This window comes from Eptatretus burgeri, chromosome 11 (assembly GCF_056783735.1).
Source record: "Eptatretus burgeri isolate ZD-2024b chromosome 11, Ebu_testis_v1, whole genome shotgun sequence".
Lineage (NCBI taxonomy): Eukaryota > Metazoa > Chordata > Myxini > Myxiniformes > Myxinidae > Eptatretus > Eptatretus burgeri.
Window position 1 is genome coordinate 31,291,670 of NC_140971.1, and position 25,160 is coordinate 31,316,829.

Here is a 25,160-nt window from a genome sequence, read left to right on the forward strand (position 1 = left end):
ATGATCGTACAAGAAATCGAACACGGTGTCCGCATATTTGACAAAACTAAGCCAACATGCATCGCCACGGACTGGTCGAAGGAGGGAATCGGATTCTGGTTGCTTCAAAAGCACTGCCGATGCGTGCCAGTTAGACCATTCTGCTGCACTGATGGATGGAAAATAACCCTGGTCGGCAGCAGATTTACACACGCGGCAGAATCCAGATACGCGCCCATAGAGAGCGAGGCTCTCGCAGTCGCGGACGCCTTGGACAAGGCGCGCTACTTCGTACTGGGCTGCGAGAACCTGATCGTTGCGGTAGACCACAAACCACTGCTGAAACTCCTTTCGGCCAGAGCACTTGACGACATACCCAACCCCCGCCTCAGGAACCTCAAGGAGAAGACCCTGCGTTATCGCTTCCGCATCATACATATCCCGGGCATGAAGAACAAGGCGGCAGATGCCATGTCGCGCAGGCCGGTTGGCACCACGCGACCTCCACTCATGAACCTTCCAGATGACAATGCCACCATAGCGACCCACCTCCAACCAAGCACGCACACCGACGTCCTGTCCCTCCTACGCCAAACTGAGCCGGAGTATGACGACGACGTCGAGGAGGACAACCTGGCATGGTGTGCCGCAGGCCTCGAATCATTGCGATCAGTAACATGGGATCGCGTCAGGGAAGCCACCAGCAGCGATGGCGATATGCACATATTGGAGGGAATGACAATGAACAGCATCCCCGACTCAAAAATCGAGATGCCAGAGACAATTCGCGACTATCACCAGTACCGCGAGAACATTACATCGACAGATGGAGTGATCCTATACAAGGACCGAGTAGTCATACCACCCTCACTCCGCGGCGATGTGCTGAGCGCCCTACATGCTGCCCACCAGGGCATATCAATGATGACCGCCCGCGCAGAATCCTCTGTATTCTGGCCAGGCATGTCGGCCGACATCAGCGCCACTCGGAAAAACTGCGAACACTGCCACCGGATGGCACCATCACAGCCTGGAGCGCCACCAACTCCACCTATTCCGGTCGTTTACCCCTTTCAGGCAGTGTGCTCGGACTTCTTTGTACACAGGGGTGCACACTACCTTGTGACGGTGGACAGATACTCAAACTGGCCGATCATCTCAAAGTCGACGGGTGGCGCCGCCGGACTCATAAACCACTTACGTCGCGCCTTCGTGACGTACGGGACACCAGAAGAGCTCGCGTCGGATGGGGGACCGGAGTTCACCTCCACTGAGACCAGGTCATTCCTGCACAGATGGGGCGTACACCACCGCTTGTCATCGGTGGCCTTCCCTCACAGCAACTGTCGCGCGGAGATTGGAGTTAAGACAATGAAACGACTTATCACGGACAACACCAGCCCGCAGGGAGAACTTGACACTGACGCTGTGCAGAGAGCGATACTACAATATCGTAACACGCCTGACCCTGACACGAAGATCTCCCCGGCAATGTGTGTCTTCGGCCGCCCGATACGCGATTTCATCCCAATTATCCCCGGGAAGTACAGACCGCACGACACTTGGCATGAGACCCTGAAAGCGAGGGAGGAGGCCCTCCGCAAACGTCATATCCGCACAGCCGACACCTGGGCAGAACACACCAAACGCCTTCCGCCACTTGCTGTAGGGGACCTAGTCCGCGTACAGAACCAGACAGGATTCCACCCAAAAAAATGGGACAAGACAGGCAGTATCGTGGAGGTACGCCAACACGACCAATACGTGATCAAGATCGACGGCCCGGGCAGAATCGCACTTCGGAACAGGAAATTCCTGCGCAAGTTTAGCCCAGTTCGCAATGACCAGCTGCCACCCCGGTCTATCTATGATGATCTGGCAACCCGCATCACTGTACCTGTACCTGCACCCGTTGTAACACCGCAACTGCCTGACCTCGACAGCGAACCCGTGACATCTGCGACGCCAACGGGGCCCACGCCGGCACTGACGTCAGTATGCACACCCCGGCGCAAGACGACACCCGTTTCAGACACGCCAGCAGCACCAGGACGAGGAACACCGAGGCGCGCGATCCTTCAGACGCCACCATCGGCCCCTGAAACCCCGAGAGCCCCATCCCCACTGGGGCCCGATGTGACACCACCAGCACCAGCAATAGGTCAACGCCGATCCACCAGAGCGACCAGCGTGCCTGCCTGGCACAAGGACTACTCCATGGAATAGTCACACGATGGGCGATATAAACTTTTGTTCATTCATTAAACTTAATATTTTCTCAGCCTTTATCTATTAACATAATAAAGACTCGGAGGGAGATAGAGAACATTGTACTTTACGGTACTTCTACATATCGACGGTCCCCTGTGCCAGTGCGCATGCGCAGCCTGAGCCGGAGCCAGGGATGTTGTGAGTGTTTCAACCTGTTCAATACTTGTTTGATTATTGTCGTTCCACGCTAATAAAGTGGTCGAACAAATTGAACTCTGTTCTTATTTAGTTTGATCACGATATTTTCCTGGATCCGCTGTTCATCGTTATCCTCCGTATTAGCGGGCTTACCTTTGGTTACCAGAACCTACTTTTCAATTCTTCTTGTTCGTGATTCTGGTACGTCCCAAGTGCACTCTGACAATATCTCGGTTGCTCGGTGCATACCAGCTGCAGAAACCACAATGAGCGGCTTTGGTGACGACAGGCACAAATCCAGGGCTCCACGGAAATATGACTGTGGTGCTGAAAAGCGGAAACGTTCCAAGGAAAAAGATGAAAGACACAAGGCCGTCGTCGACAAGACCCGGAAAATCTCAGTTTTTCACTCCTGCACAAACAGGCGATTCGTCCATGACAGAGGCTGGAACACCAACAGAGACAGAACAAGCGGATTTGGCAACTCAACCCCCGCGTCAAGATTCGCCCAACATCTCGGAAGGTTCCACCGATGAAAACATGCATCACATGAAGAAGTGTGAGATATACTGACTGATCGTGGACCTGGCTTTGCTAATGACATTGGATGTTGGCCTCCTGAGCGACCGTCGCCAGAGATGATCGACTTCTGGTCATCACGAGATTTGGAGCCCCTGCAGAATTCGACTGGTCCCTTTGATTCATCCATACAGTTTGTTGAAGGTTGGAAACACTGCTGCTCCAAGAATCTTTTTTTACCGTAGACTACAAAACAGAGAGTCCGTGAAAAGGTCCTGGCTTTGCTTCTCCACATCAACCGGAAAACTGCACTGCATCGTTTGCAAGCTCTTTGGAGGCGCTACTGCCCTGGGCGGGGAAGGATTCAATGATTGGAAGCATGCCAGTCGTTCTATCAAGGTGCATGAGCGTTCACATGTTTATTGTGCGAATATCATCCGCTTGTCAGACAGAGCAACATCCGCAGGTCGTGTGGACACTGAACTCGTCAAACAGGTGAGTGAGATTGCGTCCTATTGGAGGGAGGTGCTGAAACGAAGTGTGAGCGTGATATCGTTTCTCGCTGAGCATGGTCTGGCGTTCCGTGGATCGGATGAAATTGTTGGGTCACGGACGAATGGTAACCACCTTGGTTTAATGGAATTACTTACGGAATCCATTTTTGGCGCAGCACATTCAGAAATATGCCAACCAAGGTGGTGGCCACACCAACTACTTATCATATACGACTTGTGAAGAGTTAGTTTCCATCATCGGAAAATCTGTTACAGATAACATCATCGCTTGTGTGAAAGAGGCAAAATACTTCTCTGTGTCAGTGGATTCTACTCCTGACATAAGCCACATCGACCAGCTCACAGTTATTCTTCGATACATCGAGAACGAGGCTCCAGTGGAGCGTTTCATGACCTTTCTGAGCAACACAGGACACACTGGACTTCAGCAAGCGACGGCATTACTGGATTTTTTGAAAGCCACTGGATTGGACATCGCTAACTGCCGAGGAGAGTCTTACGATAACGCATCTAATATGAGTGGCCGATACAACGGGATGCAGGGAATGATCCAACAGGAGAACCCTCTCGCAATATTTGTGCCATGCGTGACGCACTCACTGAACTTAGTCGGTCAGTCGGCCGTGGGATTTTGTAGACCTGCAGCAGCATTCTTTGAATTCGTGGAACAAGTGCATATATTTTTTACAGCTTCCACGTCACGCTATGGCAGATTATTTGATGCCCTGAAAGCCAAAGGTCTGCAAGTACCAAAGCGCCTCAGCGACACTCGCTGGTTACAGCGAAATCATGGATGTCCTCAATGAAATCGCAAACGATGAACAATTGAATAGTGAAACAAGAAACATCGCCGAGACACTTCACCAAACGATGTGCACGCTCAACATAGGTTTCTATGCTGGTTTCTGGTCTACTGTACTTGGTAGATTTGATCGTACGAGTAAAACCCTTGTCACAAGCTACCGATCTCAACACAGCCGTGCAGCTCCTCAAATCACTGGCGAGCTTCGTGCAGTCATTACGCGATCAGTTTGATACATTCGTTGTTGACGGAGTGGAGCACTCAGGTACGGAGGAATTCACTCGCCGATCGCGTAGATGAAAGCGTAATGTCCGCCTCGCTCCCTTGGACTACGGACACACTCCAGAAGTAGAACGAGACGCCAAGGCGTCCTTTCACATCAGTGGATATGTTGCAGTGATCGACGTACTGCTTTCGCAGTTGGAACTGCGTACAAACGCTTACAGCGAGATGAGCGACAGATTTGGATTCCTGCGTGCTCTTGTTCAACTCGAAGTGGAGCAGATTCGAGAGTCATGCTCGAAGCTCGTCGAGCTGTATCGGGAAGATCTATCACCTGACCTCACATAAGAAATGATTCAGTTTCCAGCCATGATGAAGGAGTCAGAGCCAGACTCGGGCCGCACTGAACTCGAGATGTACAGTTTTCTCATCGAGTGAAAACTCACCGATACTTTCCCAAACGTGGAAGTGCTGCTTCGGATTTACCTCTCACTGATGGTGTCGAACTGCTCCGGGGGAGCCCTCGTTTCGAAACTCAAGCTTATCAAGAACCATCTTCGCTCCACGATGGGGCAACAGAGACTGGTCAATCTGACCATCATTTCAACCAAATCCGATGTGCTCAATTCCATGCAGGTTGACAGTATCATATCTGAGTTCGCTGCCGCGAAGTCGCGCAGGAAGCTTGTCCATCGATTCAGGCAACGTGTGTATGTTCATTGATGTGGATGACACTGCCGTATATTTGCGGTCACTGGAAGTCGGCTATTAATCACCATTTCAGATTTCTCTTACCCAGAGGGTTTTTAGAAGTTAGAAGATTTTTAGTCGAAGTTCGTAGTATGATTAATGACAGTGCGTCGTTTGTTATTTTCTTATATTGGTCCATCTCTATCTCTTACTCTTCTAGTAACAGCATTTTTGTGATTTGATTTTAGAATGAGCTCAGAGATAAGTCATCAGCCATATCAATAACAATCCGTCCATCTTGTTGTATTGTCAGATTTAATTGTAATTTGTGAACATATTTGCCAAATCATTCCTGATCAGGATCTGCCAAATCTATAGATACAAGTTCAGTTGTTGATGAAAAAGCAGTTATAATTTAAGTTGTTGATTAATCTCCAAATTTGGGGGCCCCCCACAATCATTGTGCCCATGGCCCCCCACATGGTAAATCTGGCCCTGGTGAGAGGGAGGAGTGAGAGGAGGGACGGGAGGAGAGAGAGAGAGGGGGTAGGAGAGAGAGGACGGAGGGGAAGAGAGAGAGAGAGGACGGAGGGGAAGAGAGAGAGAGAGAGGACGGAGGGGAAGAGAGAGAGAGAGGACGGAGGGGAAGAGAGAGAGGACGGAGGGGAAGAGAGAGAGAGAGAGGACGGAGGGGAAGAGAGAGAGAGAGGACGGAGGGGAAGAGAGAGAGAGAGAGGACGGAGGGGAAGAGAGAGAGAGAGAGGACGGAGGGGAAGAGAGAGAGAGAGAGGACGGAGGGGAAGAGAGAGAGAGAGGACGGAGGGGAAGAGAGAGAGAGAGAGGACGGAGGGGAAGAGAGAGAGGACGGAGGGGAAGAGAGAGAGAGGACGGAGGGGAAGAGAGAGAGGACGGAGGGGAAGAGAGAAAGGACGGAGGGGGAGGAGAGAGAGAGGTTGGGGAGGGGAGGAGGGAGGGGAGGGGGAAGAGCGAGGAGGGAGGGGAGGGGAAGAGCGAGGAGGGAGGGGAGGGTAGGGGATCAAGGAGGGGTGGGGGAAGAGCGAGGAGGGAAGGGGAAGAGCGAGGAGGGAGGGTAGGGGAGCGAGGAGGGAGGGGAGGGTAGGGGATCAAGGAGGGGTGGGGGAAGAGTGAGGAGGGAGGGGGAAGAGCGAGGAGGGGGAAGAGTGGGGCGGGGGAAGAGCAGAGGATCAAGGAGGGGTGGGGGAAGAGTGAGGAGGGAGGGGGAAGAGCGAGGAGGGAGGGGGAAGAGCTAGGAGAGGGAAGAGCTAGGAGGGGAAGAGCGAGGAGGGAGGGGAGGGGAAGAGGGAGAGTGGAGGGAGAAGGGAGGGTGGAGCGAGGAGGGAGGGGAGCGAGGATGGGTGGGGGAGCGAGGAGGGAGGGAGAGTGAGGAGGGGTTGGGTAAGGGAAGGCAGCAAGAGGTGAGAGGGAGCGAAGGTAGACAGGCGGTGGAGCATTAATTACGATTCATACTGTCTCATCAAAATGCTTCTGCACAGAATATCGGTGAAGATAGAAATAAAATATTGTTTGAAATCCATTTTCTACCGGTCATACTACTATAAATACCACCTGGAGACAGACACCGCCCAGACACGTCCGGAGACAAATTCCTGTCGTGACATAAACACCGCCCAGACACGTTCGGAGACAAACACCGGCCAGATGCTTCCGGACATAAACACTACCCAGACACATCCAGACATAAACACCGCCCAGACGCATCCGGACATAAACACTTCCCGGACGCATCCAGAGACAAACACCGCTCAGACGCGTCTGAAAACAAACACCGCCTGGACGTGTCTGGACATAAGCACTGCCCGGACACGTCCGGAGACAAACTCAGTCCAGAGATGAACTACTTCCGGACATGTCCAGAGCCAAACACCACCCAGAGATAAACATCACCCAGACACGTCTGGAGACAAACACCGTTCGGGCATAATCATCGCCCGGACATATCCAGAGAGATGTGTGGGAGAGTGCTGCTCTGTATTGAGCATGGGCAGAGTGAGGATGGGACAGAGAGAGAAAGAGGGGCAGGTGGTGGGAGGGGAGTTTGCAGAGAGAAAATGTAATGCTTTCTGAATCTCACACACACACACACACACACACACACACACACACACACACACACACACACACACACACACACACACACACACACACACACACACACACACACACACACACACATTTATTCATCATAGATTGTGCCCCCTTGTTCTTGCTTTATGAAACCCACCATTATCTTTATCCACGTCGCTGTGGTTTTTGAAATGGGATCATCAGACTTCCAGTCTCATTACCCCTGGAACCGAAGGTATGGGAGGTTATGTTTTCACCCCTGTCTGTCTGTCTGCTTGGTTGTTTCTTGGCAAAAAAAACTTTTTTTCACCAAGTATATTGGTCTGTAGCACTTATGGTCTGTTTGTCTGTCTGGCTGTTTGCCACTTTTGGCCACAGTTTTCAAGCAATCGTTCTAAATAAAAAAGTGGATGTGGGTGACTCGCCAAGAACAGTACAACCTAATTTTCGTGAAGATCCGGATCCGGATCTGATAACTTTTTCAGTGATTCTTCACCATTAAGAGATGGGGCTAAACCAATATACAGCACAATATCTCTAAAAGTTGTGGACAGATTCGGATGAAACTTGTTAGACCGATTGGGAATGCCACCAGGAAGAATTGATTCAATTCCGAATGTATGAATCCAGATCTGGATACGAGGGTTATTTAATTTTAACTAATTCTTCACCATTGAGTGATGTAGCTAAAACGTTATATAGTACGATATCTGAAAAAGTGATGGAAGGATTTGGGTGGAACTTGGTGGATGAGTTGGTTAGGTGACTAGAACAAGCCAATTAAATTTTATTTCAGGTCCAAATGCAGCTCCAGCCTATCAGTGGGATACAAAACATAAATTAATCAGCCTGGTGGAGGTCTGCACGATACTGAGTGGCTGTTCTCGTTAAAATTTTGATTAGAAGAATAAGCGTGCCACAATTTTGGCATGTAAACTAAATTGCTGTTAACGAGAATTTAAATATACATATATATATATATATATATATATATATATATATATATATATATATATATATATATATATATTGGATATGGAAAAAAGTGATCTGAGGGGTGCTGTATTTAGGAGCCAGTTTGATGTCATTAGTATTACAGTGAGGGAGAACATACCGGCATTATGGTGAAAAGGTGTGCCAATAATAGATGTTACCTGGACTTTGCATCTTCAGAGTGAGAGGAGAAGGTGTCCATTTTATTCAATTTCAAAGATACCAAGAACCCTTTGAAGCGGATAAAATCCAGCTTACTGTCACCCATATTATTATTATTATTAACACCACATTTACCTATTCAAATGGAAGTGTGCATTTATGTTTTGCAAAATTAACACAACTATTGAAGCCCATGGTTCCTCATCATCCCTCACATGTATGTTTGACTCATTGTTTGTTGTTTGGTGTGTCTTTTCGCAGCCTACTTTGCTTTAAGATTTTCCCTTGCCTTTATCTATGGAGCCTTTATATTTTTTGTTGACTTTCCTCCTTCAATTACCAAGAATTCTTTTTTTGCTCTCTTTTCTTTTCTATTTACTATTCAAGGCGTGCTTTTTGTGAAGACTTTCAGGCCCCATTATGCTTTCCTATGAAACTATTGCTTTAATTGATTCCATGTTGGATCTCATGACACTGGATACAATGGGTATACTGCAATTTGTAACAAAGTAGGGTGATTATACATCTGACAGGTCACCATAAATGATAAAAAAATTCCGGAAAAGTAGATGGTGTTTTTTCAGTGATTCCCAAGTTTGTTGGGTGTGTGCACCCATTCCGAATCTTACAAAACAGCTGGGTGAACCAAGGCCTTCCATGAATAGTTGCTTCTGATGTGAGGCAAGATGTCATTTGGCTAATATTTATTTTACTTCTATCCCCATGGACCCTCACTGATCGCCTCATGAACCCCTTCACATATTGGCAACCAATGGTGTAGTGAAACTATGGTTTACGTCATATATCCTTGGGTAGCCCTTCTTCATCTTAGAAATGTGAACCTGTCTATTTGTGCCATTTCATTCAATTTGTTGTATGGTGTCACTGCACTCACACTTTGTACCAATTTTGTTCGTTCTCTGAGGTAATATTATGCGATAGTAGCCCTCCACATGCTCTTCATGCGGAGTGTGCTTTATTAACCTCCGCCATCAAAGATGGATGGAGGTTACTGTTTTCACCCTTTTCTACTTGTTTGTTTGTTTGTTTGTGAACAGTATTATGGAAAAACTCCTCGACGGATTTCAACGAAACTTGGTGGGAGGGTTAGGTCTGGTCCAAGGATCATGCCATTAGATTTTGGACTTGGTCCAAAATCCAATATGGCCGCTATGGCGGCCAATTTGAGAAAATATTTGAATTTTTTTTTATTTTTTGCATTTCTACATGTTTTAAGTGATTTCCAACCCCCCCCCCCCCCAAAAAAAAAAAAATTGTTAGAGAAAAAAAAATTTGCAACTGTTTTCAACAAAATTTCGATTTTTTTTGCATTTCTACATGTTATAAGTGATTTCCAACAAAAAACATGCCAAAATTATCATTGCAGCTGATTTTGGAACTTCAGGTGGATATACCCACGTAAAATCAATTTCTGTGTCAAGGAATCAAGTTATGACGAATGAATTGAGTATGTAAAAGTTAAAAGTAAAAGGGAAAGTTGCAAACTATAACTCTGTGAGCACTGTTGACGTCAAATTGAATGAATAGGATATCAGGTTCACTTGAGTGACCTTGCAGTATTGGCGGCGGAGGTTTTGCACTCTACCGAGTGCTCCCCCTCTAGTTTACACTGGAGCTCAAAAAAGTTTTTTTTTTTTCTTAATTCAAAGTAGAGCAGTTTAAAGAATTAGTATATGCTCATGAGTGCAGTAAAATGAAAAGGGCAGTGAAATAGAAGCAGCTTATCTGAAATTTTTGAATTTAAAAAAGTTGACATTCCCTCATGCTTCTGAATAGAAGTTTGATATATTATCATGAAAAGGAAATGTGATGCAGGAGAAGATGCGGATTAGAGCAATACATCAACTTATATATGCATGTTCTGACTCTTGTGGAAAATAGGATGGAAGTTACATGACCTGATAAATACAGGGTGTTTCAAAATAGACAGCGCAGGAGAAACTTGGCCTATTGTGCAAAAAGATAAATGTTTCAGAGAAAAGCATTTACTGTCAAACACAACAAAGACATGGTGTAATCTCACTTGAATGAGTAAATTATACCTGCATGTAAACAAGTGTACATTGTAATTTTAAGACTAACAAACACATGAAACATAAGTGTTTCATTCAGTACAATGTTACTTTTGAAACACCATGTATAATCCATGAATGACTTGCCAATGTTAATGCTGATCTATGCTATAAGAGAGCCATTTGTCTGTGTCTGTCTCTCACCTTTTTTTCTCCGAAATGGCTGAACGGATCCTCGTCAAACTTTCAGAGGTTCATGTTTGTTTGAGTCCCAAGGAGTGTTTTTGGCAAAAACAAAATTTGAAAATTTTGAAAAAAAAAAAGTTCGTTTTTTGGTTGTTTTTTTTTGTTTGTTTGTTTGTTTGTTTTATTTTTAATTTGCTCTATAGTGCCTAAGCCTTTGTAGCTTTGGGAAATGTAACATATTAAATGATACCTGACCACATTCCTTAGTCGGTGTAGGGAAGTATTTTAGGCCCCCACAAAAAATAGACCGGGCAATACCGGGTACTCTTGCTAGTGTAATATAAATAAGAAAACATTTTAACAAGGAATAACTAACTAGAACAGCACTCGGTTGAGTGTATCCCTCCCCCAGGCTGAACAGTTTACATTTTGTATCTCACTGATAGGCCGGATCTGCATCTGCACCTCAACAAAAATCCAATAAACTTGTTCTTGTCAACTACACAACTCAACTACAAGAAATTGTATAAGAGTGTGGGACTGAGCTGGAATAAAGCTCATACCCCAAATGGTTCAGCTTGTTTATTACACTTTTCACATGATTAGATAAGCAAATTGAGCAGTTGTGTGTTGTGTCGAAGAGGAACTTTTCACTAACAACTAACAGCTGTAATGTGAGACAGACGTTTTTCCGATGGAGGCAGATAAGTCGTTTATATAAGCAACATCAAGATTCTACACAAGATGCCACTTTCAGGGACATTGTCTTTCAAGGCCAAAATGGAACAAATAAAAGGATGCCATAAATGTACTCTGTGCTTGTGTGTGGAAATGAGGAAATCAGCCAGACAAGTATAAAGTAAATGATGAATGCAGAATGCCAGCAATTCTTTAGTAAAATGTAAAGGAGCAATTTATTGTATGTTTGTTGACATTTGCAAACTTGTTTGCAGAAGGAAAGCAGCTTGCAGAGAAACGACATGCAGTGGGCCGAAGAAAGAAAGACATCAAAGTCGGATCCACAGGTTCTGAATAGGTACATAAACAATGATAGTAATGGGCCTCATTGCATAGGATATATTACAACTATGAGCCAGGAACTTCAAGTTGTCAGACGAGAAGGTTATGTTCTCCAGGAAGGAAGCCTTGAGTAGAGAAATAAGGAAAGTGGTGTGTTTTAATATGAACCAAGACTTTTGAAGTGGAGCCAAAGCTGAAGCACTGTGCCATTTTTGAGTTGGATTCATCATAGCTCCATCTTGTTTGAAAAAAAAATGCACACATGAGTATTTCATGAACCAAACTTTACAATAATATGTCCAAACAATAAAGGAATAAACAAGCAAAGGATATCACATAAAAGTGACATTGGAAGCAAACAATATTTGGACAAATTATTACTTTTAAAGTGCTTGTAATTTCTCTTCCTCTTGCACATTCTTTTGTGTTCCTTAAGAATTCTGCAGAAAACAGTCAGATGCATCCAGAGCTGTTCTGATGCACTTCATTGTCGTTTGGCAAAATGTTCAAAATCATTGTGGGAAACATTTTTTTCCCCTCTTCTACAACATTGATAAGAATATGAGGTGGCATAATGGTTTGCGCATGTGCTTAGAGTCTGGGATGTCGGTGATTCAAACTCCTGCTGAGTGAGACCAAAAACTTTTAAAATGGTACGTGCTGCTTCCTTGATTGAAGCTCAGCATTTGAAAAGAATAGAGCATGGATGAATAAACAATGATAAATTCGTAATTATAGTGCAGGGTTTGATGGGCCGAATGCCACCTCTCACATAGAAGTTCCTTGGAAAACAAGTTTTAAAAAACATAAAATATCAAAGCCCTTGTTGTTTTAGTAATTTTGCTGTACAGAGTTAAAGGGCCCACCCACATTTGTGTACAACTAAAATGGCCGCCAGTCTACCAGTCGCCCATCTTTGATCAGATCACAAAATAAAGTGAAGTGCACGTGTATGCTATCATGTACTGTGCTTGTGCCAAATTTGAACAAAGTCGGACCAGCCATGTCTGAGAAATGGTTGGGGACATATTTAAGTAACAAAATAGCTGCCAGTCGGCCATCTTAGATCTGATCTCGAAAAGAAATGACGTGCATATGTAACTGTTTGCCAAGTTTGAACAATATCGGTAAATGCATGTCCAATAAATGGTTAAGGACTTGTTCAACATGGGGTATTTACAACTAGAATGGCCATCAGTCAGCGATCTTGGAGTAGATGTTGAACAAAAATGACAAGCATATATAAGCTATCATTCATTATCTCTGTGCCAAGTTTGAACAACATTGGGAAATGCATGTCCAATAAATGGTTGAGGACATGTTCAACATCCGGGTTTTTACAACTAAAATGGCCGCCTGTCGGCCATATTGTATTTGATGTCGAAAAAGGTCAGGTCAAGTCAGATGTGGGAGCACACGCCAGAGCAGCGCATCACTGCGTCCACTTTGTGCCAGTACTCCAAGGGCCTCCGTCTGGTAATCCCCAGGCAGATGCCGGGCCCATCCCCATCACCTTGAGATGCTCATCAACCTGCTGCAGCCATGAGGAACTTGGTCAGCCCGTTGGCCTCCTCCATTCATGAGGCTCCCTCACTGAGAGAATGTGGTGAGCAGGATCAGCATCAGGAAAACGAGCCACATGTCCGTACAGCCGCAGATGATGCTCACCGACTATGCAGGTAACAAATCTTATTCGAGTCTCTTTCAGCAAATGCTCGTTGGACACAAAGTCCAACCAGGTATAGCCAAGGATTCTCCAAAGACACCTGGTACCAAAATAATTAAGTCTCCATCTCAGATCCCTGATCATAGTCCATGTCTCACACCTATAGAGCAAGATTGGAAGCTCCAAGGACCTGAAGACCTGAACTTTCATCCTCCTGCACAGGTACCTGCAGTGCCACACCCCATGATCCAGTGAATCCATGACTCCCCAGACCCGACCCAGATGTCTATTGGCCACTGCCTCACAGCCAGCAGAGACATGAATATCACTGCCAAGAAAAGTGAATGTCTCTGTGACCTCAACATCCTCACCACAAACAGGTACAGACAAGATAGCAGCATCCAAGATGTCATTGAAAGCCTGGATCTTTGTTTTGACCCAGGAAACCCATAATCCTAGTGGCTCTGACTCCTCATTCAGCACCCCAAGGGCACCCAAAAGGATATGTCTCAAGTCTCTGCAAAAATGACTACATTATCTGCAAAATCAAGGTCAGAGATATTGGCATTCTCAAACGATGCACCACAGCTTGATCTCTCCAACATCCTCCCCAAAATCCAGTCCATACAAGTGCTGTAAAGTGAGTGTGGGGGACAGTCGAGTAACAACTGGAAACTCCAGTAACAACTGGAAATAAGTCAGAGATGGTATCACCACATCTCACAGCACTCTCCATACCAGAGTATAGTTCAGACATCAGATTGATCAGTTTTGGTGGCACCCCATGAAGACCAAGAATCGGTCATAACACTGACTCCTCCAAAGGCCATCCCGATTCACTGAATCGAACTCTTTCCAGAGATCAGCATAAACTGAAAGCAGCCCCTGCCAAAACTCTCGGCTGCATTCAGTGAGGACCTGCAGAGCAAGGAATCGGTCAATCGTTGAACTCTTTGGTGTAAAGCCTGACTGCTCAGGATGCTGGTGCTCAAGCAGATGGTGACAAACCCTGTCAATAATTCTCCAAGCAAAGACCTTGCTCAGAACTGAGAGCAACGTCACCCCTCGTTAGTTGTTGCAGTCTGGGCAATCACCCTTCCCTTTCCAGAGAGGGGCAACAAGACCCCTCTTCCAGTCAGTTGGGATGATGCCTCTGTTCCAGGCAGAGCACAGAACTGCATGCAATGACATGAGTACAGCATTTCCACCAGCTTTGAGAAGTTCAGCATGGATGCCACAGATCCCTGGAGCTTCAACTGATTTCAACAGGTTCACCACAGCCTCTGTTTCCACAAACGAAAGTGGTTCACAGTTGATTGGAGGGTCAGCAATCGGGATAGTAACACCCCTGACATCCAATGCGACAGCTGGTGGATCCTCTATGGGATGGCGTGGATCCTATTAAAGCAGTGAAGCCGGTTTTAAAGTAAAAGGGATTCTCTATGGTGTGCAGCTCCAGCTTGGTCAGCTGTTCCTTATCAACCATTTTATTGGAGTGTTTGCTTGAGTGCTTAATCCTCTTTCCGAGTGCCCTTTAGTCGATAGCAGTACCGCGCTTCATCATTCTGATCGAGTGGTTCGTGCTCCATAATCCTGAGCGAGTAGTCCATTCTCCATCATCCTGAGCGAGTGGTACGTACTCCATCATCCTGAGTGAGTGGTCCATGATCCGTCATCCTGATCAAGTGGTTCGTGCACCCTCATCCTGAGGGAGTGTTTCGTGCACCCTCATCCTGAGCGAGTGGTTCGTGCTCCGTCATCCTGAGCGATTGGATCGTGCTCCGTCATCCTGAGTGAGTGGATCATGTTCCGTCTTCCTGAGCGAGTGGATCGTGCTCCGTCATCCTGAGCGAGTGAATCGTGCTTCGTCATCATGAGCGAGTGGATCGTGCTCCGTCATCCTGATCGAGTGGATCGTGCTCAGTCATCCTGAGCGGGTGGATCGTGCTCAGTCATCCTGAGCGGGTGGATCGTGCTCCGTTATCCTGAGCGGGTGGATCGTGCTCCGTCATCCTGAGCGGGTGGATCGTGCTCCGTCATCCTGAGCGAGTGGATCGTGCTCCGTCATCCTGAGCTAGTGGATCGTGCTCCGTCATCCTGAGCGAGTGGATCGTGCTCCGTCATCATGAGCGAGTGGATCGTGCTCCGTCATCATGAGCGAGTGGATCGTGCTCCGTCATCATGAGCGAGTGGATCGTGCTCCGTCATCATGAGCGAGTGGATTGTGCTCCGTCATCATGAGCGAGTGGATCGTGCTCCGTCATCATGAGCGAGTGGATCGTGCTCCGTCATCATGAGCGAGTGGATCGTGCTCCGTCATAATGAGCGAGTGGATCGTGCTCCGTCATAATGAGCGAGTGGATCGTGCTCCGTCATCATGAGCGAGTGGATCGTGCTCCGTCATCATGAGCGAGTGGATCGTGCTCCGTCATCATGAGCGAGTGGATCGTGCTCCGTCATCATGAGCGAGTGGATCGTGCTCCGTCATCATGAGCGAGTGGATCGTGCTCCGTCATCATGAGCGAGTGGATCGTGCTCCGTCATCATGAGCGAGTGGATCGTGCTCTATCATCTGAGCCAGATGTTTTCTTTTTAACCACCCTTCGCAAGCAGCTGTTTATAAAGATTAATGTTTTTGAACATATCCCTGAAACGTCTCTGTAATTGCAACGTTTGTTTTCGGTGAGATGTAATCAAGGTTTTTGGTTTGTATATGGTATGTACTGTAGTCGGTCATAACATTGACTCCAACCTGCCAATTCCCGAAAAATTGCCGATATCGGCCAAGCACTAATGTGTATGTGTGTCTTTGTGTGTTGTTCATAAAGCATAATATGTGTCTGCTAACTCCCCCAGCCCCACCGCTCTGTCCTCTTGTCCCATCCTTGCTCTACCCCCTCCCATTGTAGTACAGCACCCACCTCCCACACCTCTCTCACTCTCCCCCTCCCCCCTCTCTCTCTCTCTCTCTCGCTCTCGCTCTCGCTCTCTCTCACTCGCTCTGTCTCTATGGACAGATACAGATGTTGGTTATGCCTGGATAGTATTTGTCTCCGAACGTGTCTGGGCAGTGTTTATGTCTGGGCGGGAGTTTGTCTCTGGACGTGTCCGAGCGGTGTTTATGTCCAGACGGGAGTTTATCTCCAGACGGGAGTTTATCTCTGGACGTGTCCAGATGGGATTTTGTCTCCGAATGTGTACGGTTGGGAGTTTGTCTCTGGACAGCTTGATTCTGGATGCGTCCAGGTGATGTTTGTCTCTAAACGTGTCCAGATGGGAGTTTGTCTCCGGACACGTCCAGGCGGTATTTATTTCTGGATGGGAGCTTGTCTCCAGACGGGAGTTTGTCTCTGGATTTATCGGGATAGGAATTGTCTTCGCACGTGTCCGGACGGGAGTTTGACTTCGGATGTGTCCAAGCAGTGTTTGTATCCGGATGGCTTGGCTCCAGATGCATCCGGCGGGATTTGTCTCCGGTCGTGTCTGGGCAGTATTCATTTCTGGACCGGAGTTTGTCTCTGGACGCATCCAGATGCGCCGTACTGAAGAGCTCAGTGACTTTCAACGTTGCATCATCATAGGATGGCACCTTTCCCACAAGACAGTTCATCAAATTTCTGCCCTGCTCGAGCTGCCCTAGTCAACAGTAAGTGCTGAGATTGTGAAGTGGAAATGTCGAGGAGCAACAACAGCTCAGCCTCGAAGTCGTAGAGGCCACACAAACTCACAAAACGCGACCACAGAGTGTGCAGAAAAATCGTCTATCATCGGTTGCAACACTCACTACCGAGTTCCAAACTGACTCTGGAAGAAATGTCAGCAGAAGCACTGTTCGACGAGAGCTTCATGAAATGGGTTTCCAAGACCGAATAGCTGCACACAAGCCTAAGATCACCATGCACAATGCCAAGCATCGATTGGCGTGGTCCACAGCTCACCGCCATTGGACTCTGGAGCAGCGGAAATGAGTTCTCTGGAGTGATGAAACACACTTCACCATCTGGCAGTCCAACAGATGAATCAGGGTTTGGCAGATGCCAGGAGAACGCTACCTGCCTGAATGCATAGTGCCAACTGCAAAGTTTGGTGGAGGAGGAATAATGGTCTGGGGCTGTTTTTCATGGTTCAGGCTAGGCCGCTTAGTTCCAGAGAAGGGAAATCTTATTGCCACAGCATACAATGACATTCTGGCCTGCACAGAGCCCTGACCGCCACCCCATCAAGCACCTTTGGGATGAATTGGAACACTGACTGTGAGCCAGACCTAATCACCCAGCATCAATATCCGAACTCACTAATGCTCTTGTGGCTGAATGAAAGTAAATCCCCGCAGCAATGTTCCATCTAGTGGAAAGCCTTCCCAGAAGAGTGGAGGCTGTTTTGACAGCGGAGTGGGGGGGGTGGGGCAACTCCATATTAATGCCCATGATTTTGGAGTAAGATGTTGGACGAGCAGGGGTCCACATACTTTTGGCCATCTATTGTATATGTACGGTATATACTGTTTATATATATATATATATATATATATATATATATATATATATATATATATATATATATATATATATATATATATATATATATATATATATATATATATATATATATATATATATAGAATCGGCTTGGGATCCAAAAGGTCCTGAGTTCAAGCCCTGTTGGCCGCTTGAATTAATACACACCAGGAGGTTGAGTCAGCCTGTCATCCTTCCGAGGTCTGCGAAGTGAGTACCAGTGTACTGGGCCCGGTGTATGCCCCGATTAGAATAGGTGTACCATATCCCTGTGTCGTAAGAGGCAACTAGGGTTGCGTCAGGAAGGGAATCCGGCATAAAAACTAAGCCAAATCACTATGCGGATCATACGGATGATCCGCTCGGGCAACCCCTAACGGGAGCAGCCGAAAGAAGAAGAAGATATATATATATATATATATATATATATATATATATATATATATATATATATATATATATATATATATATATATATATATATATATATATATATATGTGTATATATACATACATATATATATATATACATACATATATATATATATATTAGGGTGCATCAAATGCCCCCTTTTTTGCGAAAGTTTGAACAACATAACGGCAATAGGACAGATGTGTTCGACTACATGAAAAAACATCATTTTTTTCAGAATTTTCGGTCATCATCTTGGGGGTCCACATCGGGGTCAAAGTTCAAGTACGCAGCTCCTGCGTATTTTTCAGAATAAGTGTTTTTTTTTTTTACTGTATAGTGATCAAAACTTGTGTCTGGTCGTGAAATAATTCTGACATATCAATGTACTGCCCCTTTGGTGATGTTTGTAAAACGGTTGGCTTGTAATTTGTTGGCACAGTTTCTCGGAAAATGGTATTTTTCCCCGGAAATTGTGTTTTCCCGGAGAATTTGACACGTGGCAGATCATGAATGTAAATGTTTGGACCATTTTCCGAGATGATTTGACTTCTCTGGTGATAATTATTGCATACGACTGAGTGATGAGTGCAGAAACACCGCCTGCATTATCAGTTCTAGTGGTTAGTTGAAAGGACTCGAGTGATGCTGGCACGCTCGTACTTTGTCCTTCGTACTGGCGTAAATAGGCGAAACCTCACTATTACTAATCATTATATCTTTCAGAAAGGAATCGCACATGGAAACTCGGCGAGACGGTGCAGTCTTCGGACTCGGAGGAAAGATTGTTGCAGAGGACGCGAATATCACAGTTATCTATTAACAAGTATCATCATCATAACAAGTATCATCAGGACCTTGCATGCAATCACAATTACACAAAAGCCGTAATCGCGAAAATAGTACTTGGAAAATTAGAACCTTTTTATGAAAAAGGACATATCCCAATGATCGCACCTAAAAGTTCGTCTGACAAGATAATTAAATTAGTTAGTACCAATGCTAAGCTACGAGAAATACTGAAATTGAGACGCTCATCTGGAACTGGAAAGGATAGAGAAAGGATAGATAAGGAATTAGAAGATTTGAAAACAACATTCGTTTTATGCCGAAAAAAAATGTATGGCTGCGTTCCTGAAATTTGACCCCGATGTGGACCCCCAAGATGATGACTGAAAATTATGAAAAAAAAAATGAGAAATGTTTTTTCATGTATTCGAACACACCTGTCCTATCGCCGTTATGTTTTTCAAACTTTCGCAAAAAAGGGGGCGTTTGAATGCACATATATATATATATATATATATATATATATATATATATATATATATATATATATATATATATATATATATATATATATATATATATATATATATATATATATATATATATACATACAGGGTGTCCCAAAAAATATACAACTTTTCATCTGCAAAGAGGATGGTCATAACATGTATTTTTTTAAAAAAGATATATCGCTGGATAGAAAACTGAAAGGTTGAAGTTTATTGTACCAATGTCAAAATTGCCACCAACATTTAAATTTTGGTACAGAATCGTCGTTTTCTTTTAGACCACATGTTTGACGTAGGCTCCACATTGTCTGATCACTGCCTGCAAATGCGTTGTCATGTTCTCCATCACTTTAGGAAACGTTTCCTGAGGAATGTTTTGGATGTCTCGGTGGATGTTTTCCTTCAGCTGATCAAGAGTCTGAGGCCTAGGGTTTCCATAGATCCTGTCCTTGAGATACCCCCACAAGAAGAAGTCTGGAGGAGTAAGGTCAGGGGAATACGGTGGCCACTCAACGTCTTCGACAAGGGAGGTAAAGCAGCCCTCAAAATGTTGGAAAGGCATTTTGTATGGAAAGGCATGAATATCTTGGCGAAGGATCCTCTGAACGGTGCTCTTGTGCATGTTTGTCTCGGCAGAAAGTCGTCAAATACATTTTTTGGGGCTCTGAATGACCGTCTGTCTCACCATTTCCACATTTTCTTCACTACGACCTGTCCTCTTCCGACCACTGTGACCCTTGTGAAGGTTACAGATGGTTCCCACATTGGTAAACTTTGCGATGGTGCACTTTATTGTCCGAAAGTTTGGTGCATGGTGCAAGTGGATACCGAAATGTCTCGATTAAAGACGTTGCACCTGTATGACACTTTTTGTCTGGTGCCAAAGTTCAACAATTTTCGTCCGTTGTTGTACGGTCAGTCTTGGCATTTTTCTGGCGCTTGCTTGGTATCAAAATAAACTTCAGGGTCTCTGCAACAAGAAATGAAGCATTAGTGACAAAATTACTGCTTTTTTAGGATCAAACGAAGCATTTTATAAGTTGTATTTTTTTTGGGACACCATATATATATATATATATATATATATATATATATATATATATATATATATATATATATATATATATATATATATATATATATATATTAGTAATGCCTGGCGTTGCTCGGGCTTGCAATAAAGCCCGGTGTTGCCCGGGCTTTCTTGCAAATTTCCTGATTAGCGGTTTGGGTTAGGGTTAGGGTTCGTGTTAGGGTAGCTAACCCTAACCCTAACACTAACCCAAACCCTAACCCTAACAGCTTGGCATAGCGGAGGTAAACAGCGCCCGGGGCAAAGTGGAAATTTGCATCCCCCATTGGCCTTAAACTTGAGTGGATTTCAATGGAAAATCCCATCAGGGATATCGATTTATCGATTTTTGTTTTTCGAATATCGGAAGTGTTATGGAAAAAAATTATAGCCAATGACCTAAGTTGGACCAAAAGCCATAATCGTACCGAATTTGAATGGAATCCGTTGGAGTTTGTGAAAATGCATCAAAACGAATTTTGAGGGGCCTCTTAAGGAAGACAATAATATCATAAGTATATGCACCAAATCTTGTTTCATTTCATGCAGTAATAAAAATCTGATGGTGGAACAAAGAAAGGGGCGTGCCGAAATATATACATATATATATATATATATATATATATATATATATATATATATATATATATATATATATATATATATATATATATATATATATATATATATATATATATATATATATATATATATATATATATATATATATATGATTGACTCCTTCCGCACTCCTCGAGCCAAAGCAGCTGCATAAAGAACGTCTACACAAGGTAAGTGCTTTACTGTTTCAGACCCTTCCCAGAGTTCCTCCACAGCAATAAAGATGTTCACCCATAGTACACACATGAGAATCCCAATGCTACACACCCCCTCAGTTGCCGGACCAGTTTCATCGCTTATTGGCGAATAATCAGTGACACCGCAGACAGCAATGCATACCAATGAGGCTCCCAAGCATGTACCTCGTGCAAAAGTCAAAAGCAGTCAATATATAAATAATAAAGACCCACCCACATCTTTTTATGCAGCAACTTAGGCAAGAGGAGTGTGGGAGATGTTAATTATGTATATAATCCTAGCCACCTGGGTTCAGTTGATGATGTGAGAGCTGATTGCCTATTACATACATTCTCAGGTGAGAAATGTGGCTGGGTCTTTATTGTTTAAATATTGAATGCTTTTGACATTTGCACCTGTTACGTGCTTGGGAGACTCATTGATATGCATTGCTGTCTGCGCTATCACTGATTATAATTATTCGCCAATAAGTGATGAAACTGGTCTGACAGCTTGAGGGGTTGTGTCGCATTGGGATTCTCATGTGTATACGATGTGTGAACATCTTTATAGCTGTGAAGGAACTCTGGGACGGGCTTGAAACAGCAAAGCGCAAACCTTGTGTCGGCCTTCTTGGGTTGGTTTATGCAGCAGCTTTGGTGAGAGCAGTGTGAGAGGTGTTAATGATATACATATATATTGTTGTGGTTCTACAAAACCGCATGCCTCAAAGGCAATGGCACCAAACATACTGTGATCCCCAGGCAGTTATTTCGTAAGTCTTCGTGCAGTTGGACCTTTCCCTCATGTCTAGTGGGTTAACGAGAAGAAGTGCATTGCATGGGTCTTCTCGTTAGGTCTATTAACTATCTCTGTCCCCTGTTCTGATTTCTAATCCAACCCTTTCCTTTTAGCCATGGTACAAATCAAACAAGCAAGTATGCACGCCATGCAAAATGCGATGAGTAATAAGCACACGACGATTCCTCCCGTGACTTGGAATCAACAAAGCACACTGCACACCATACCGCACACGCATCGCATGCTATTAATGCATTCAAATCTGTGCACCAATTTCCAACTGGCATCTCACCTTGCTTCACCCCTCGCTCTCCAAACCTCAACACTTTGACCACAAACGCCTCCTGCATACGGGAAAATATTTCTGCACCCCTTCGTACCTCTGCATCACTACAATTCGCTACTATATAGAAGAGTGCTGCACGACTCGGTCTGCTCTTGGACCGATGCGGGGCTGAGCATCGGACGTTAATAGCTCGACCACATCTCGCCAGGGATGTCCCAGGTGAACACACGGGATTGGTACAACCCTCGTCCAGTCGCCAGAACACGGCAAGACAGGGGCAGCGAGGAGGGGTAGTGGGAAGGGTGAACCAGAAGTTTGGTACGGGCCCCGGATGTGCAGTTTTTTTTCTCATGAGAGGGGGACCGTGGGTAACAGGTGTGCATTGCCATTCATCATTCAGACAGCACTTGGAGCACGTTCAGGGCCAGGGTGCCGGCTCATACCCTATGTTGAGTCAGGAGCTCCAGGCCTTGTCGAGCCGCATGGCCGAATGAGACTGTTTCCGGCCCTGGGAGGCTGACAGTGTGTGGCTAAGGCCGCTCTGGCCCAGCGGAGAAGCAGTATTTGGATCACAGCACGTCGCTTTCAGGTAGTCACCCCACCCTTCACCCTGGGCTTAAAAAAGGCGGAGCGCAGAGCCGCTGCTCTTCTTCGCCCCCTTCTTCTCTGCTCCACTCGGCTCTTTGTTGTCTCTGCTCTTCGCTAGCTCTTCACTTGCTGTTGGTGTGGAATTGCGGGGACCAGCTCCTTCTTGAGGGTTAGTGCGGAGCGCACTTTGTCACGAGCCCCGGCAAAGTGATTAAGCCGGAGATAATGCGCCACATCACGAGGTGTGAATGCTCAAGCAGAGTGTCCCACGGAGGTTCACGTGACACGAACAGACCTATACACAACTTGGTTAAGGATCTTTCACCTCATGCATATTCTCTCCCCTCTCTCCCTCTCTCCCCTCTCTCCCTCTCTCCCCTCTCTCCCTCTCTCTCCCTCTCTCCCTCTCTCCCTCTCTCCCTCTCTCCCTCTCTCCCTCTCTCCCTCTCTCTCCCTCTCTCCCTCTCTCCCTCTCTCCCTCTCTCCCTCTCTCCCTCTCTCCCTCTCTCCCTCTCTCCCTCCCTCCCATCTCCTTTGGAGGCACAAAAGAGCATCATTACTGATTCGCAATCCCATTTTCCTCTGGCACGACACTGCAACCCCATATTGCACTACAACACATCTCTCACTCCCACACCTTAGATAGCAGTATTCCTTCCTCCTCCCTCTTTCAAAGCGTACTGGGTTGTGTTGATCTGCCAACCACGCCAGGTATTGCGAGGCCGTTTATCCTCATCTTACCTTTTTCTCTCTTTGCCATATCTAATCTTCCGTGTGTGTGTGTGTGTGTGTGTGTGTGTGTGTGTGTGTGTGTATGTGTGTGTGTGTGTGTGTGTCTGTGTCTGTGTGTGTGTGTGTGTGTGTGTGTGTGTGTGTGTGTGTGTGTGTGTGTGTGTGTGTGTGTGTGTGTGTGTGTGTGTGTGTGTGTGTGTGATGGTGCCTGTCCTACTTTAAGTTAAGATTGTAGAACTTCTCAGGGGATAAGTCTGTTCTGTGTCTCCTTTTGTAAGATTGCTTGCCTTTTACCGCACCCCACAAATTCCTTGCTATCCCCTGCTGTACATACCAATAAACACAATTCACTGTGCTACATACCTTTCCTCGCTGTAATAAATAAATGCTTGCATAGAAATGTTCCCAGCTCATTTTCGTATTTTCATTCATTGGTCCAGCATGGTTCGTACACTCGTCTAGCCTGGAACGATTATTCCCCAATGATCTGTTTTTGACCCGGTACGTTATTGGCAGTTATGCTCGGTTGCATCTGATCTGTTGAGGTGACCCAATTTGAGGAAGTCGTACTGAGGGCATGTCCCCCGGTAATTAAACCATGTGACATTTCGGTAAACGGTATCAGGCGGAGGACCCTAAGTCACGTGGTCCACTTATTGGCATTCACGGTCGATTAGCAACCCACTGCATCACCAAGTTACTTGTGTGTGACAGCCTGTGATTCCGTAGAGTCTGGTAGGAACGCGAGGTAGCTCACCCCCTTGTCGTCTTCCTCGCCCATGTCCCGGGTTCACGACACTTTGGTGTCAGGAGTGGGATTCGAACCTAAGGTGTGCTTGACGCACCCCCGGAATTAAAAGCAGGTTAGAATTTAAATTTTATTTAATTATTTGTGCGGACCATGGTGGACAAAGACGAGCTGGTCCAGGTGGGTTTTGAAACAACAATGTTGGAAAACTCTATGGCTCAGGACGACAGATTTGAGGAAGATCATTCCCTGCAGCAATACCCAGAGATGACGTTGGGGACAACCACGACAGAAACAAGTACTTGGGGACCCCCATCACCAAATTTCCTTCACAGAGGACTTGGCGATCCCCATGGTATCCACACCCGATCAGAGCAGATCGGCTTGGCCAAAGTCATTTGAGATGAATCGGATGTTGGAAATGATGATTCAACAGAAGAGCAATATACTGTATATACATATGTATGTATATATATATATATATATATATATATATATATATATATATATATGTATATGTATATACAGTGGTACCTCTACTTACGAATGTCTCTACATACGAATGTTTCAGGTTACGAAGCGCCTGAACGGGAAAATATTGCCTCT

At 45.5% G+C, this 25,160-nt stretch overlaps 1 protein-coding gene across 10 annotated transcripts in view; it reads left to right on the plus strand.

Annotated features, from left to right (window-relative positions):
• LOC147016769 (uncharacterized) overlaps positions 1–25,160 on the plus strand; it is a 452,599-nt gene that overhangs the window by 357,705 nt on the left and 69,734 nt on the right. For 5 of the 10 annotated variants that reach the window (XR_015049176.1, XR_015049180.1, XR_015049179.1 and 2 more), the window contains one exon: positions 11,570–13,061. Coding sequence is in view for 4 of the 10 variants with exons in the window: in XM_085845741.1 (XP_085701867.1) it covers positions 11,570–11,648 (79 nt within the window). In the remaining 6 variants the exon portion in view is untranslated. Of the gene's footprint in view, positions 1–11,569; positions 13,062–19,883; positions 20,607–25,160 lie in introns of those variants that run through there. The other 5 variants (XR_015049178.1, XM_085845743.1, XR_015049175.1 and 2 more) reach the window with 4 other exon arrangements.